At 22.9% G+C, this 13,391-nt stretch overlaps 1 protein-coding gene across 1 annotated transcript; it reads right to left on the bottom strand.

Annotated features, from left to right (window-relative positions):
- Positions 1–3,857: 3,857 nt before the first annotated feature.
- On the bottom strand, positions 3,858–8,929 carry LOC145836083 (uncharacterized). The gene is made up of 5 exons (XM_082943882.1): positions 8,843–8,929; positions 7,758–7,978; positions 7,218–7,305; positions 5,622–5,735; positions 3,858–5,395 (listed from the first exon to the last, which is right to left on the bottom strand). Exons 1-5 carry the CDS (start codon positions 8,861–8,863, stop codon positions 4,583–4,585), a joined length of 1,257 nt encoding a protein of 418 aa, XP_082800008.1. The 5' UTR covers positions 8,864–8,929; the 3' UTR covers positions 3,858–4,582.
- Between the last annotated feature and the right edge of the window lie 4,462 nt (positions 8,930–13,391).

The following is a 13,391-nucleotide window of genomic DNA, read 5'->3' as shown; positions in this document are numbered from 1 at the left end:
ATCAAAAACTTTTTCTAAAACCGATTTTATCTCTAGATATAGCTAAACTTCATTTTTTTATATAAAGTATTTTTAGTAAAGACTTAAAGCCTTCAAATAAGAGCCAATGTTAGTTAAAAAAAATAACCTCTATATAGACATTAATTTATTTTAGATAGTTTGAATATTGAGTAAACTATAATGTATAAAAAAAATTGAATATTATTTTTGTTATTATATATTAAAACCTACTTTTGCTTGTTGTTAATGATATATTAATTTCTACGCGGTGTCAGTTGACTTATTTACTTAGCAATAGTTACGTCACGCGTTAATGAGTTTGTCTGGTTCTCAAGACATGCTCGAGTAAGCAACTGTCTTTGAAGTGAGTCTTTCTTAATTTATTTTTGATTTATTCATAGATAATTCATCGTAAGTACATAAGATACGGATATTTTAATAACAAAAAAATAGCAAGTATGGACACTTCTTTTTTCATAAAGTCTCGTAAACTTACAATTGTAAAACTTTTGAATCGTTACTTTTTTTAATATTCGTAACAATTTTTATTTTTTAAAGTTTATTAGTAATCGTGTACTCTTTTTTAAGGCTTTTAATAAGTCTTTTTTTTAATTCAAAATTGTAATCAAGCTATTATTTTTAATACCAACTGAAGTTTTTATTTTTTGTTCTTAAAATGAAGGCAACTAATATCTAATTGCTTTTTATACCCAATAAATATATTTAATTCTGGTTCGAAATGTTTGTTTTTGAAAAAGATAGTTTCAAACGATTTTAGTTTTAATATAGGTTTATTTTTTGGTTTTTTTTAATAGTAAGATTAATTTTATATTTTTTGATTAATATAAAGAATTTATTAAAGCATAATTTTATTATTCAAAAATCGTCTTCAAAACCAATTGTTATATAAAATGCTTAACTAGACAAAAATTTTACAATTGTGATTTAACTATGCTGTTATACTGCTATACTCTTATAATATCTTCGAATAATGACTCTTGTAACTATAATTCATAAACTTCAAACAGTTAATACGTTTCGAAGACTGGGCTTATTATAAAGACACGTCGTAGACTAACTTGACTTACTCATCGATTATTTTGCGTGAAAGATGTGATTAGACATATCGTTTTAAAGTTAACTTGTTTATAGTTAAGCCAATTAGTTGCTTTTATAAAACTATAAAAACCTCATTTATTAAACATAAGTAGGATCAGCAAAAAACAAATTTTTATACCGAGTGTATAAATACGTTTATAAAATGGACTATTTAAATGTTTTTGTTCAAAAAAATTTCTTTACGGTAAGTAATTAAGATTTTAAAATTTAACCTTGTAACTCTAGTATCTGTAACTAGTTTAACTATTTTGTAAGAACTAAATAACTCAACCTAATAAGTAGTTTTAAAGCTAAGTATAATGAAAAATAAACAACGTTTACAAACTAAGTTACTTTATTTTCTGTTTCGTCTCTTTACAACTAAGTTGATAACTCTAAGGGTCATTTATTATCACAAGCAAATCAAAGCTCTAGAAAAGAAAATTTTAAATGATTTATTTTTACAACAAATTATTAATCAACTAAGGATATATTTAAGTGTATGCATTTACCCTTAATATAGTTCATCGCTTTTATTTTGTTATTTGTGCTTACGTTTTATTTAGAAACAAAAATATCGTAACTCAATATTAATAAACTGTTTTATGAGTTATTAATTTAAATTCTTTTATTTAATTTCATCAATTAAATATAATTGTTTTAAGTTTATGATACAGAATGCAACGGTCTTACTTATTTCTACTTGCGGTATTAAAGTTTCCCAAAAAGGTAAGTGCCTACTAGCATAAGAAAGCTGCTTTATATAGTATTAAAAAAGAAAAAAAAAATTCAATTAATTCAAAACCATTTTGAAAGCAGCATAAATCAAGACTGTTTTTAGAAGTTATTTGTTCTTAAATACGTTTTATTTACTCAATTTTCTACCGCTTCAAACTTATAAAAAAATTATCTATATTAGTATGTATAAAAAGATAAATTATAATTAAATTTATAAAAATTAAAAAAAAATAAAAATACAGTAATTAATTTTAACTATACTAAAATTATTTCGGTTTCGAAAATAAAATAAAGTTTTTGTGTTTCATATTTTACAGTTTTTCTTTTTCGCTTTTTATAATTAAGAAGCATATATTGTTAAACAAAAAAGAAATTAATCTAGTAATTTTTTATAGTTATATTGTCAATAGTTATGCTACACTCTTAAATAAACTAGTTACTAAACTAAATTAATCGTTTATTAGTTAAGTATGTCTTTAAAAAATACTACTTTCAACTACTTATTTTTATAAAAACCTACCTAAATCAGTTAGATTATTGTTATAAGCAAAATAATAAGGAAAAGTATTATTTTTTGCGATTTTTCGCTAATACTATAAAGCTTATTTCATTTTTTTTCAATAAATGTTTTATACGTAAATTTGTGTAGTATAACAAGTTGTTTGAGATCTCTTAAACTTTTATCTTAGTGAAATTAATCAACATTTCAATATTGTTTTAAATAAAAATTATATTTATTATAAACAAAACGATAACTATTAGGTACTTCTTAAAAAGTAAAAAAAAAGTATTTATATTAGCGTTACAAAGTTAATTTTGCAGCATTTCTGCTAGATTTTATCGAAAAGCAAAGTTTAGCGATTACAGGAGACAAGTTTAATTTAGAATGTTCAACAAGTGTTTAGCAAACGCCTCTTTCAAGTGCACTTCATTTATCCGCTCAATTCAAATGTTCGTGTTTTTTTGGTCTTTCTGTACGATTATATAGAGACCAGGACGGTCGAAATCAATCATTTATTCAAATGGTATTTAGTAAGAATTCTGTACGACTGGTTAAAACTTTACAATAATTTTTAAAGGCTAAGAATATACTTATTGTACAAACTGCTCCTCTTAACCAGTTAGTTAGTAGGTAGGTTATATTTGTTAAAAATCTTATTTAGCTATTTTACACTATCAAATTTAATTGTTTTAAAACTTATCTTTATCAATATAATTTAACTTTTATTTAAACAATTGTTTTTAAAAAATTTAAGTTGTTAACAAGATGTTCTTTTGTTAATATTGTAAAACTTTTATATGCAAATTTGTGTTAAAGAAAAGTCAGTCTGAAAAACTAATTTAAAGGTAACCATGTACAATGTTATTAACAGAATGTTAAGTTAAAGCATAAACAAAAAATCGTGCAAATTTGTTTTAAAAAAAATTGTATCTAAATTCTGTTTATAATGAACATAAAAGTAAAAATAACAGGAGTAAAGCAAAAAACTTAAAAAAAAATGACCTTCCAAATGTAAAAACAAAGATTAATTCGTGAGAAAACTAACTTAACTGGGTTATTTTTTTGGATTTTACATCTTAAGTTGCCTTTTACCAACTTTTTGTTAAAGTTCCGTTTTGGAAATATGACTTTACACTAAACACTTATTTCTAAATTTTACCCTTCTTTAGTTATATAAACTTTATATCTACAATTAATATACGTGTTTAATTAGCAGTTTATTTGTCACGGCGCTATAAGCTTATATTTAACTGAAAAATTATTTTTTCTCCATTATATATTTATATTAGTTTAATTCTAGCTATCAAATAAATAGCAAAGCGTAGTTCAACATTAGTAAACAAGTTACGAGAATCACATAACGCAACTTAAATATGTTTACTAATCAAGTGCCGCACCTTACAGTGCAGACATATGATTGAATTATTATTGTATAGTAACAACTGCAAAAACGAGACTTTGAGATCTCAAAAATATTACAAACACGGTTAAATTACTTATAACTGTTTATTTAATGTATATTGGTTATAAACTAATATAAATTGAAATACATATTAAGCAAAGACAGAAGTTTAAAAGACCATATATATTTAAATAAAATTACACATATAAAACTTAATTTAAAAATTTTTTGTATCATTAATTAAAAAAAAATGTTATTTTTAGGCACAAAATAAAATGAATTGCTCGTTCTAAGAAATTAAACATTTTTTATATTACTTTTAGATGTTTTGTTTGTTCTTACTGTTAGCAAACTGTTTGAGCTTTTTTTTAACCAATTTTTAAATTAAGACAACATCAGTAAGGATAAAATTATGTATTACAAAAAAAAAAGTAAACTTGCTTTAAATTATGAACTTAGATCATAATATAGTGAAAATATGAAAATAAAGAAGGTATTGGGAAAATTACACAACAAGTACAGCAACTTATAACATGATTGATTATAAAACAAGCAATTTTTTTTATTTTTCTGTTTAATCTCCCAAATTAAATAAAAAAACTAAAAGGTTTTGCTTAATGTTATTGTATTAGGCAATGAATAAAATTTTAATTTGATTAAGTAAATAGAATTTAAATTTAACATATGATAAAAACTTTAATTTTGTACTGTTTAAAATGAGCTTTTATAACAACTAAATTTATAAATAACTGATAATAAACTTACTAAAAGTGTGTTAAAAGAATTTTAATACACAAACTTATAATGTTAAAACTTATAAAAATCACAGTACGAAAGATTAACTAAACAAATTCGATGTTTGGATCATTTTTTTGTTCTTCCAAAAGTTTTTTGACTTCTTCAACGTCTTCTATAAGCAACATTTTCTTTTTCTTGCCTTCTTTTTTTAGTTTTCTTACTTCTAACTTCTGGATATCATATAATGTAGAATCTAGTTCGTTGTAATCTGTTGACCTTACAGGTAAAGATGACTGCCGCTGAAAATTCTGTCGGTTTGATGTCGACTTTGTTACGTAACGACAGCCATTGCGTCCAATTTTTACTTTCCATTTATGTTCGCTGTTTGAATCTTCATCATAATGTTCCACGTTAGAGTAAGTTTGAGAAGTCGCTTTATTTTCATTAAAGTAATTTAGAATATTACTTTCTTCACGACATGGCGCATTTACGTGCTCTTCTGAAGCGTTGTTATTGTTGTTAATGTCGTCACTAGCTGCTAAACTGTCCTCCATCGTGTTGTAGGCAGAGGAAGACGAAGTCGAATTAGTTCTAAAAACATTATTTTTAGGTTGAAATTTAACTTCTCTTTTTTTCCAACTGTTTGACTTCCGAAGTTTTGTTCTTTTATTTTCATGCTCGTTTTCAAACTCATCATTATAAAGCTCCATCACTGCACGCTCGTAGTTCTCTTGCGCAATACGCAGCCAAGGTGATGTCATGTTCATACAACTTGCTACATCACTTGCGTCGTCGTTAAATGAGCTCATTTTAAGACTATCAACCGTATTCATTAGGTTTTTGAAATCATTAGACTTCAAACTCTTGTTAAATTGTATTGTTTGCTTCAATCTACTTTTTCTGTTTCTTTCGTATTCCTAAATTGTATAAAAATATGTGAAAATTATATTCTTGTTAAAATCAGTAAAGTAAAAAATAAGAAGTTTTAAAATATGTAAGTATTTGTCAAACTCAATAATGTTTTAATTGACTTTACTTATTGGGATTGTTAAAGAATTTAACATCTCTACAATCTTGTATAAGATATAAATTTATGTTATAAATTTATGTAATTATTTAATTAAAACATCTTTTTACACCAACCTTTGGATCGACAAATGTAAAATCGTTGGTTTTTTTTTCAAAATAGCTTGTAGTACTTAAGTCGTCTTGTTTATTAAATACTTTCTTGCTTTCATCTTTTACTTTATCCGGTTGCTATAAAAGAGCTTTCATTAGGCTTGTTTTATATAACAAGTTACACTACAACATTATAACAAAACAGTTCGAAAAGTTTATATATTTAAACTTTTTTGTTTTATTTATAAGTGACTTATTTAAGCTTGTTTTATATAAACTAGAAACTACATGAGCTGTGTAAGCTTAAAATTTAAATAAAAATTAAGCTAATCTTTAAAAAAAATTGTTAGTTGTTTCCACTTTTATTAAGTATAATTAGCACTATCGTACTTGTTGTAAATTATGCTTATTTCAAATAATCTATAACACTTTTGTTTTATAACTAATTAAAAAATAAACAACTGTAACTTTACTAATCAGTACAATACAAAAAAAATTGTAATGCACCACAATAAAAAATTTAAATTTGAATTTAGTTTAAAAAAAAAGGTTATATTGTAATTTTAATGCTAATAAAATTTTTAAATGTTTTTGTATAAATAACGTGAGCGTGCGTGCGTAACATTATACTGACTATTTACTCAGTGACGTTTTAAAGGCGGTGGAGGTAGGAAGCAAATGTTTCTTTGATGTTTATTTTTCGTCAAAACAGTTGTTCTACCAGCAGCTGATTTTTTTTTCATATTTGGTTTAAATAATATGTGCTACGTGAGATTTCAAGAAAATTCGATTGTGAACTTCTTATCTACTCGAATAGAACTTTAAAATAAAATTGCTGCGTACTTAAAAACTCATCCATTATTTATGCTAATGATAACAGTTTTAATATAAAGTGTTTTGTTCAATGACACGCAATAAGAAACGTTTAAATTTAGATAAAGTGTACTCAAAATTCCTTAAGCACATTTTTTAGTTCAAACAATCTGAAAATTGCAGACATTAATACTTAAAACTCATTAAATATTTTGATGGCCTCTTACAACGCAAACTCGAGTACCTGGTGAATTACAATCAAATGCAATTAATATTGCTGATAATCTGATTAAAAATACCAAAAAGTGCTCAACGGGAAACTTCAAAAATACTTTCAAAACATCAAAAAATCAACTAAAAGCGGCACAAAGTAGGTTTTATATTTTAATTACAGAAAAGAAGCTATTGAAATTTGTGTAAATAATGTGATTACAACATTTTTATTATTTTTTTTTGACCGGTTAAAAATAAAATAGTAAATTAGCTTTTATACTATTTAATAGATATTTTAAAAAAATGATAAAGAATAAAAAAATAAATTTTTAATCATTCAAACCTTACAACATATTCTAAACTAGTTAAAACTGTTTTCACACTTACTTATTCATAAAAAAACAAAGTGTTATTTTAAAGTCACAAAGTTTGTTTATTAAATAAAATGCATATAACTACTTTAAAATGTAAATTTTTTTTTTAATTTTGTTTGATACCTTCGTTTTTGGTTGCCACAGAAAAATTTAAATGCTTAAAAGTTATTCATATATTTTACAGAATATAAAAATAAATATAAATATAGAAGATACTCACCAAAATATTAGGTTTTTGTGCTTTTTGTTTGCGAACAGCTTCAGAAAATCTAGTGTTTTCTATCTCATTCTTCATATCAATCATTTCTCTAAAATAAAAAAATGTTAGTAAAATAGTATACTATTAAATAAAAAACTTGTATAGTAGTTATACTCAAGATAGTTTAATTTCAATAGATAAGCCATATCAAGTAATATTACAATAAAAATATAAATATCAAATTTACTACTAAGCTTTGAACATTTTAAAAATTTGAAATTAGTAGGGTAAAAGATTATTTATTTTCATCTAACACATTTTACTTTATTATACAAACTCTTTTCTTTTATTTTAATTAAAAATGCATTATAAGCTTAGCATTTACTTGAAAATATTAAGTTCCTAATTGTAAAATTGTTTAGTCATCAATTAAAACATACATACTAATAAGAGTAGTAATCAAATTAAAGTTTGTAACAACATAAAAAAAAACTTTTTACGTTAATTAGTTTAAGTAGACAAAATATTTTAGTTACATTTTGTAAATTTAAAACTACAAACTTCATGATGATAGAAGACAGCTTTTTGTTCTGAGAGCACATTTTAAAGAACTGTTGACATAAACAAACTTCTTTTTCCAGTTTGAATTTGTATTTTTCGTTATCAGAATTACTTTTATTGAATTCTTTTTTTACAACTCGTATATTTATAGGTTGGTTGTATTGGTCAAATATGCTTTCTATTCGCTGCTGATTAAAACCTCGTACATTTTCACCATTGATCTAGTATTAAATAAATATTTAAAAAATATACTCAAACGTTCTTTCACCAAAGAAAATTAAAAAACGGATTAAAAAATTATTTATGTTATACTATAAAGTTTAAATAACATTTAACTATGAATTAGTACACTTTTATTTCCTAACAATACAAAGTAGTATATGTATTTCTTATTTTATTTCATTAACATTTAAATACCAGCAATCATATGTAATTTAATCATATGTAAAAAATTAACGAAAAATTATTTTGTTTAAGTGTACAAAGTAATTTATGCGTTTGAAATATACTTTGTTAAAAACTTAATATGTGCAATAATTATATTCGGTTGAAAATCGAAATAATTTTTAAAAAGTCGAATCATTTGTAATAAATAATATCTTTAAAATGTTTATTTTGTTATTTGCTTGGTTTTTAAAATTAATATTTATTTATTCTATAAACTTTAAAAAGAAAATTAGTTGCATTCAAATTTTAGAACGTACATTTTATCATATTTTAATGTTTATAATAATGATAAATTATTTACTCAAGATATATAAAAAAAATAATAATTTATAAAGTATAAAAACCTAAATCTATCTTAGCAAAAATTCTAAGAATAAACTTTTGTTTGTTTCGACTAAATAGTTGCAAAATAATATAGATAATATTTGTTTTTATTACATTTGTACACATAATATTTGTTGACTGAAAAGGAAGCAGTTTTACTCCTGCAGAAGCATAAATTAATGACGTATAATTAAGATTATATATATAAAAAAGATAAGTTGTTGAAAGAATTCTTTAACTTGTTTATTTTTAAATCTGATTATTTGTTTTTAAAATTAACAAACGTTTTTGTGCTTACAAATAAAAAAACTGACCTCTAATATTTCAAGATTCATTCTTTTTCTTTTAGAAAATGTATTATTTTATTATCCAAGAAAATTACTAGTTAAAAAAATATTTTAATTATATTGTACTATCTTTTTTTTAACACATAAAATCCACTCATTAATAAAAGTATGCACTTCTTAATAACTTGTAAAAAAATAAAGAAAAATTTATATACTTTAATAAAGTTATTTAGAGTTGTTTTAACTTTTGTTTTTCAATTTTAGTACTTGCTGCAACAACAACAAAGCACATTTTGAAAACTAAATTCAAACAACGATTTCTTACAGCTATAAAACGAATGAGAGAAAGTATTTAAAACGAGAGTAAAACAAAAAAGTTTTAAATTTATTAGTTTTTGTTTACATTATTTATTACTAATTTATTACTATATTAAATGTTTATTTTTTTTAATAAATATTAAAACTGTATCAATTAGTTTTTTGTTCAATAAAAAAGTTTTCGGGAGTATATAAAACTATTTTAAAACTCTCTTCAAAAATTTTAAAGTAAAAGTAAGTGTACAAAAAGTATTGCATAATAGCAAGCAAAATTTTTTCTATTTTCTTAACTAAAAAGTTATAACTTTTACTATAACTGATTAGTTATTTTAACCGGTATAAATGATTTAAACACAACAATGTCTACTTAAATATATAAGTTTACTTTAAAATAATAAGTAAAGTTACTTATAAAGGCTGTACATTTACAAGTATATAACTATTCGAAGAAACTTGTTGTCGTTTTCAATAAATATATATATAACTCTAAAAAGAACTTGGAAGGTTTTTTGTCACACTTAATTAAAATTTAAAAATTAGCCCTAAAAAAGGTTACTGACTTTTTTTTCCTTTTTGATTTAACACACCATATATTTACAAACTAAAATATAAAACTTGATTATCATTTGAAAAACTAAACTACAACTGTAGTTATAACTTTTTTCTGAATTTTGTAAATAAGAGCCTTAATAAAGTATAACACAAAATAAAAAAGATTAATATGAAATAAATATATTATTTGAACAAACTGTAATATAATGCTAGCCTTTTTTATTTAACGATATAGTTCTGTTTTATATTTTTTTAGTAAATTTAAACTAATTTATTCACGAAACTAAACCACCCAACGACAGTTTTTAAAATTTAATCGTTTTTAAAGTGATTAAAAGTTTTTGAAAATTCTTGAACTAATAAGAAGTAATAAACAAGTTTTTAGTGAGGCAATTTAAACACTTTTTGAAGAAAAAGAATTGCACATGTAGTTAAGATAACTTAAAGCTGTTAAATAATTTATACTGTTTACACCTTTATTAGTAGATTTTGAAAGTTTTGACAATTTTATTTTTATGTAGATATAATTAAAAATTGATAATAAAACTTTGTTGACATTTTCTTTACTAAACTACATCATTATTAAGCACTTTTGCAATATTTTAAAGTGTGATGTTAAGTTTTTAGAATAAGAGGTAGTTTAATGCAAACTATACGATAAAGAAAAAAATAACAATTTTAGAAAAGAACCAAAAACATGTTTTTTTTATCACTTTAAAAAAAAACGAAAACTAACTATTTTTTTAAATGTTATACAAGATATATGATACTTATTAGTTTTGCATTAAGATAAAAAGTATTCATTATTTTATCAAACAAGATATTGATAGTTTATAGTCTAAAAGTACTACCATGTTTTATTAAATTATAAACTGTATGTTGTTTTTGTTTATAGTTTAAACTAAGAAAGAGAAAATAACAATAGTTTTGAAAAACGCTAAATAAAAACAAATTAAATTAATAAAAAAAATAATAAACTTTATAAATATGTTTACACTTTGTTGAAAGTAATTCCTGTATCAATGAATTATACATTATTAGAAAAAAAATATTAAAAATATAACTTTTTAGTTTGAATTATGTTTAGTACCTGTTTAGTTCAATGACATCGACTGTTCCCATAAGGCAGACAAAAGAAAACCAAAACTAACAATGAAAATTGAAACAATAAAACAATGTTAATATCATGGAGAGCCCTTTAGAAAATGTTTTTCTTTTGTTTAACCTTTTTGTTTTAAAGAACTCTTATGTAAAGTTTATTTTTATCTTTAATACTTACACTGTGTAAACTTAATAATTTATCATTTAATATAGTATAAATTCTAAAATGAATACTATAAAATTAAAACTAAACATATCGCCTCCATGTTTCATGGTTAGCAACAATAATTCCAAAAATAAAACTTCAAATAGATTTGTTTTACTATAAATCTTTATATTACACCAAAAATATAATGCTATATACCCAGCTGAGATGCACATTAAAGTTTAATTAATATATATTTACGGATCTATGCACAAATACGTTAATTCTTTATTCACTTAAAACATTTCCTCAGCTTACAGCTTGTAGTTTGTTTATTTACACAATTCAATTTTGTTTAATAAACGTTTAACTTCAAAAATTAAAAAAAGTACTAACGCAAAAACGAATTTTAAAGACTGTTTTTTTAATACCAGAAATTCTTTAAAAATGTTCTGTATTTTTTTTGCGTTAGCGTAGTTTTCAGTAATTCGAACAAATAATTTAAAAAAGCTACTGGCATCAAATATCGTTATGAATTAAAACCCGATTAAACAAAATATACATAACTATTTGAAAAAATACAAACAAGAACCTTGTTGTTAGTTAAAAAACAAAAAATATCCAAGATCTAAATTTTTAGTCGCAGTAAAAACTTTAAATACCAATTTCTTCTTTATTAAATTGTTTAATAAGATATAAGCTGCTAATAAACAAATTTTTGGTAATTACTTACGCTGAAAAAGTATTTTCTAAGGTAATTTAAAAAGTATATTTTAAATACAGCGCCATTAAAAGTAAGACCCTAGCTTTTTTTTTGAAATTGTCACAATAAATCAAAACTGTTAAATTTTATATATTTATTTAAACTTTATCATTTTCTGTAAAAGGTTAAAACTTTTAATTATAACAACTCATAGTTGTATATAAGGAAAAATATAAAAAACTATAAAGGTTTAACTTTTTGAGTACGAAATATAGTTGTTAAGATATTATTTTCAAGATTTTTAGGATTTAATGCCTTAATATACTATCATTAAAATTTTCTTAACTACATAATTTTGCTGGTTTTATCTATGATAAATTCATATTTGTAAACAGATACTTTTTAAAGAACATTTGTTTGCAATTATAACTAATGAAAGTTTTTTAATTTTTTTTGATCATATAAGTAATTTGGAAGTTATTTAAATTCTAAACATTTAATAAATACTTATTTTATATTTTTTCCTGAAAAATTTATTATTTATCTTTTTCATTTTTTGTAAGTTTTAAGTAAATTTGTAGTTTCAAAAACTCGTTCCGTTTAAGCTTTTTAAAAAGAATTAAAGATTATCTTTTTTAATTTGCCAGAAGAACGTATTGGTAACTATTCTCGGACTTTTATAATTTACATATATCGATTAAAACACTTTTTTTTAATAAAAATGTAAAATTAAATTTTTGCTTGATTTTCAGGAAATAACTAACTTTTTGCATTAGATAACCTAAAGCTTTTAAAGTTTCAATAGTTCAAGGTTTGATATTTTATAAAGTATTAAAAAAAAAAAGTGTTAAAATCTATATTATATATATTTTTTTTGTTTTCGACTGTTTGAAAACTTTGTAATAAACTTTTATAATTTTATGAGCTGATTCGTAATTTGTTTAAAAAGTCAGAAACATTTACCTATAAAGCAAAGTTGCCAGGTTTGTACAAAATTGTCGCCACAAAATTACTTGATCACGACTTTTAAAGTTAAGACAAACAAACGTTTATTCAAGAGTTCAGAACTTTTAATTTCTGAAATTCTGTTAACTCCGTAAAATTATTATAAAAGCACTTACTACACGATGACAAAGTAACTTTTATTTCAAAAAAAAATTTGAAGTAATTAATTTATTCTCTTCGTTTTTTTAGATTTAAATATAAATACTACTGTTTAAAACGTCTGCAAAGTTTAATCTTGGAGATGCAGTGTACTACTTAGAAACAGGTGTTTATTACTGGTCTTAATTACTTACTTTCGAAAAAAACTATCCGCTATTTTTATTTTACTTTAGTCATGCTATGATCTACAGATAGATTAATAAGTTCAGTACATATTTAAGAGTTCACAACCCTAACCAGTAAGTTACCAACCGATAACTACACTCTGGACATGGCAAGCAAAATAATTATCGATATTATCGCAGCACAAGTGTGCTTACAGCTCCAACAAGATTAATTCGAGCACATTTTCAAAGCTTTAGATAGTTTTTTTTATATTTGTAATATACACTTAATATTTAATACTTCTTTTAAACACAGCATATTTTACGTATATAAATCGGCAATACAAAATGACGTAATCTTTTTTAACTTTAGGAATTAAATTTTTTATTTGTCACTATCTTTAAAGCATTAGTTAAACAAAAGTTTTACAAAAATATCTATGTTATCTTAAAGTATATAACTTTATAACTTTATATGATTAATTTTAA

Source organism: Thalia democratica, chromosome 5 (assembly GCF_965202585.1).
Source record: "Thalia democratica chromosome 5, ktThaDemo2.hap1.1, whole genome shotgun sequence".
Taxonomy (NCBI): Eukaryota; Metazoa; Chordata; class Thaliacea; order Salpida; family Salpidae; genus Thalia; species Thalia democratica.
Note: the sequence above shows the minus strand (reverse complement) of the source record. Positions and strands in the feature narration are given on the sequence as shown.

What these genes read in the sequence shown, in the direction of transcription:
- LOC145836083 (XM_082943882.1), bottom strand. Translation starts at nt 8,863, where the DNA reads ATGAATCTTGAAATATTAGAG. An exon ending in TGAATCTTGAAATATTAGAG is followed by an intron (nt 7,979 to 8,842) that starts GTCAGTTTTTTT and finishes ATTTAATACTAG; the next exon opens with ATCAATGGTGAAAATGTACG. An exon ending in CTGTCTTCTATCATCATGAA is followed by an intron (nt 7,306 to 7,757) that starts GTTTGTAGTTTT and finishes TTTTTATTTTAG; the next exon opens with AGAAATGATTGATATGAAGA.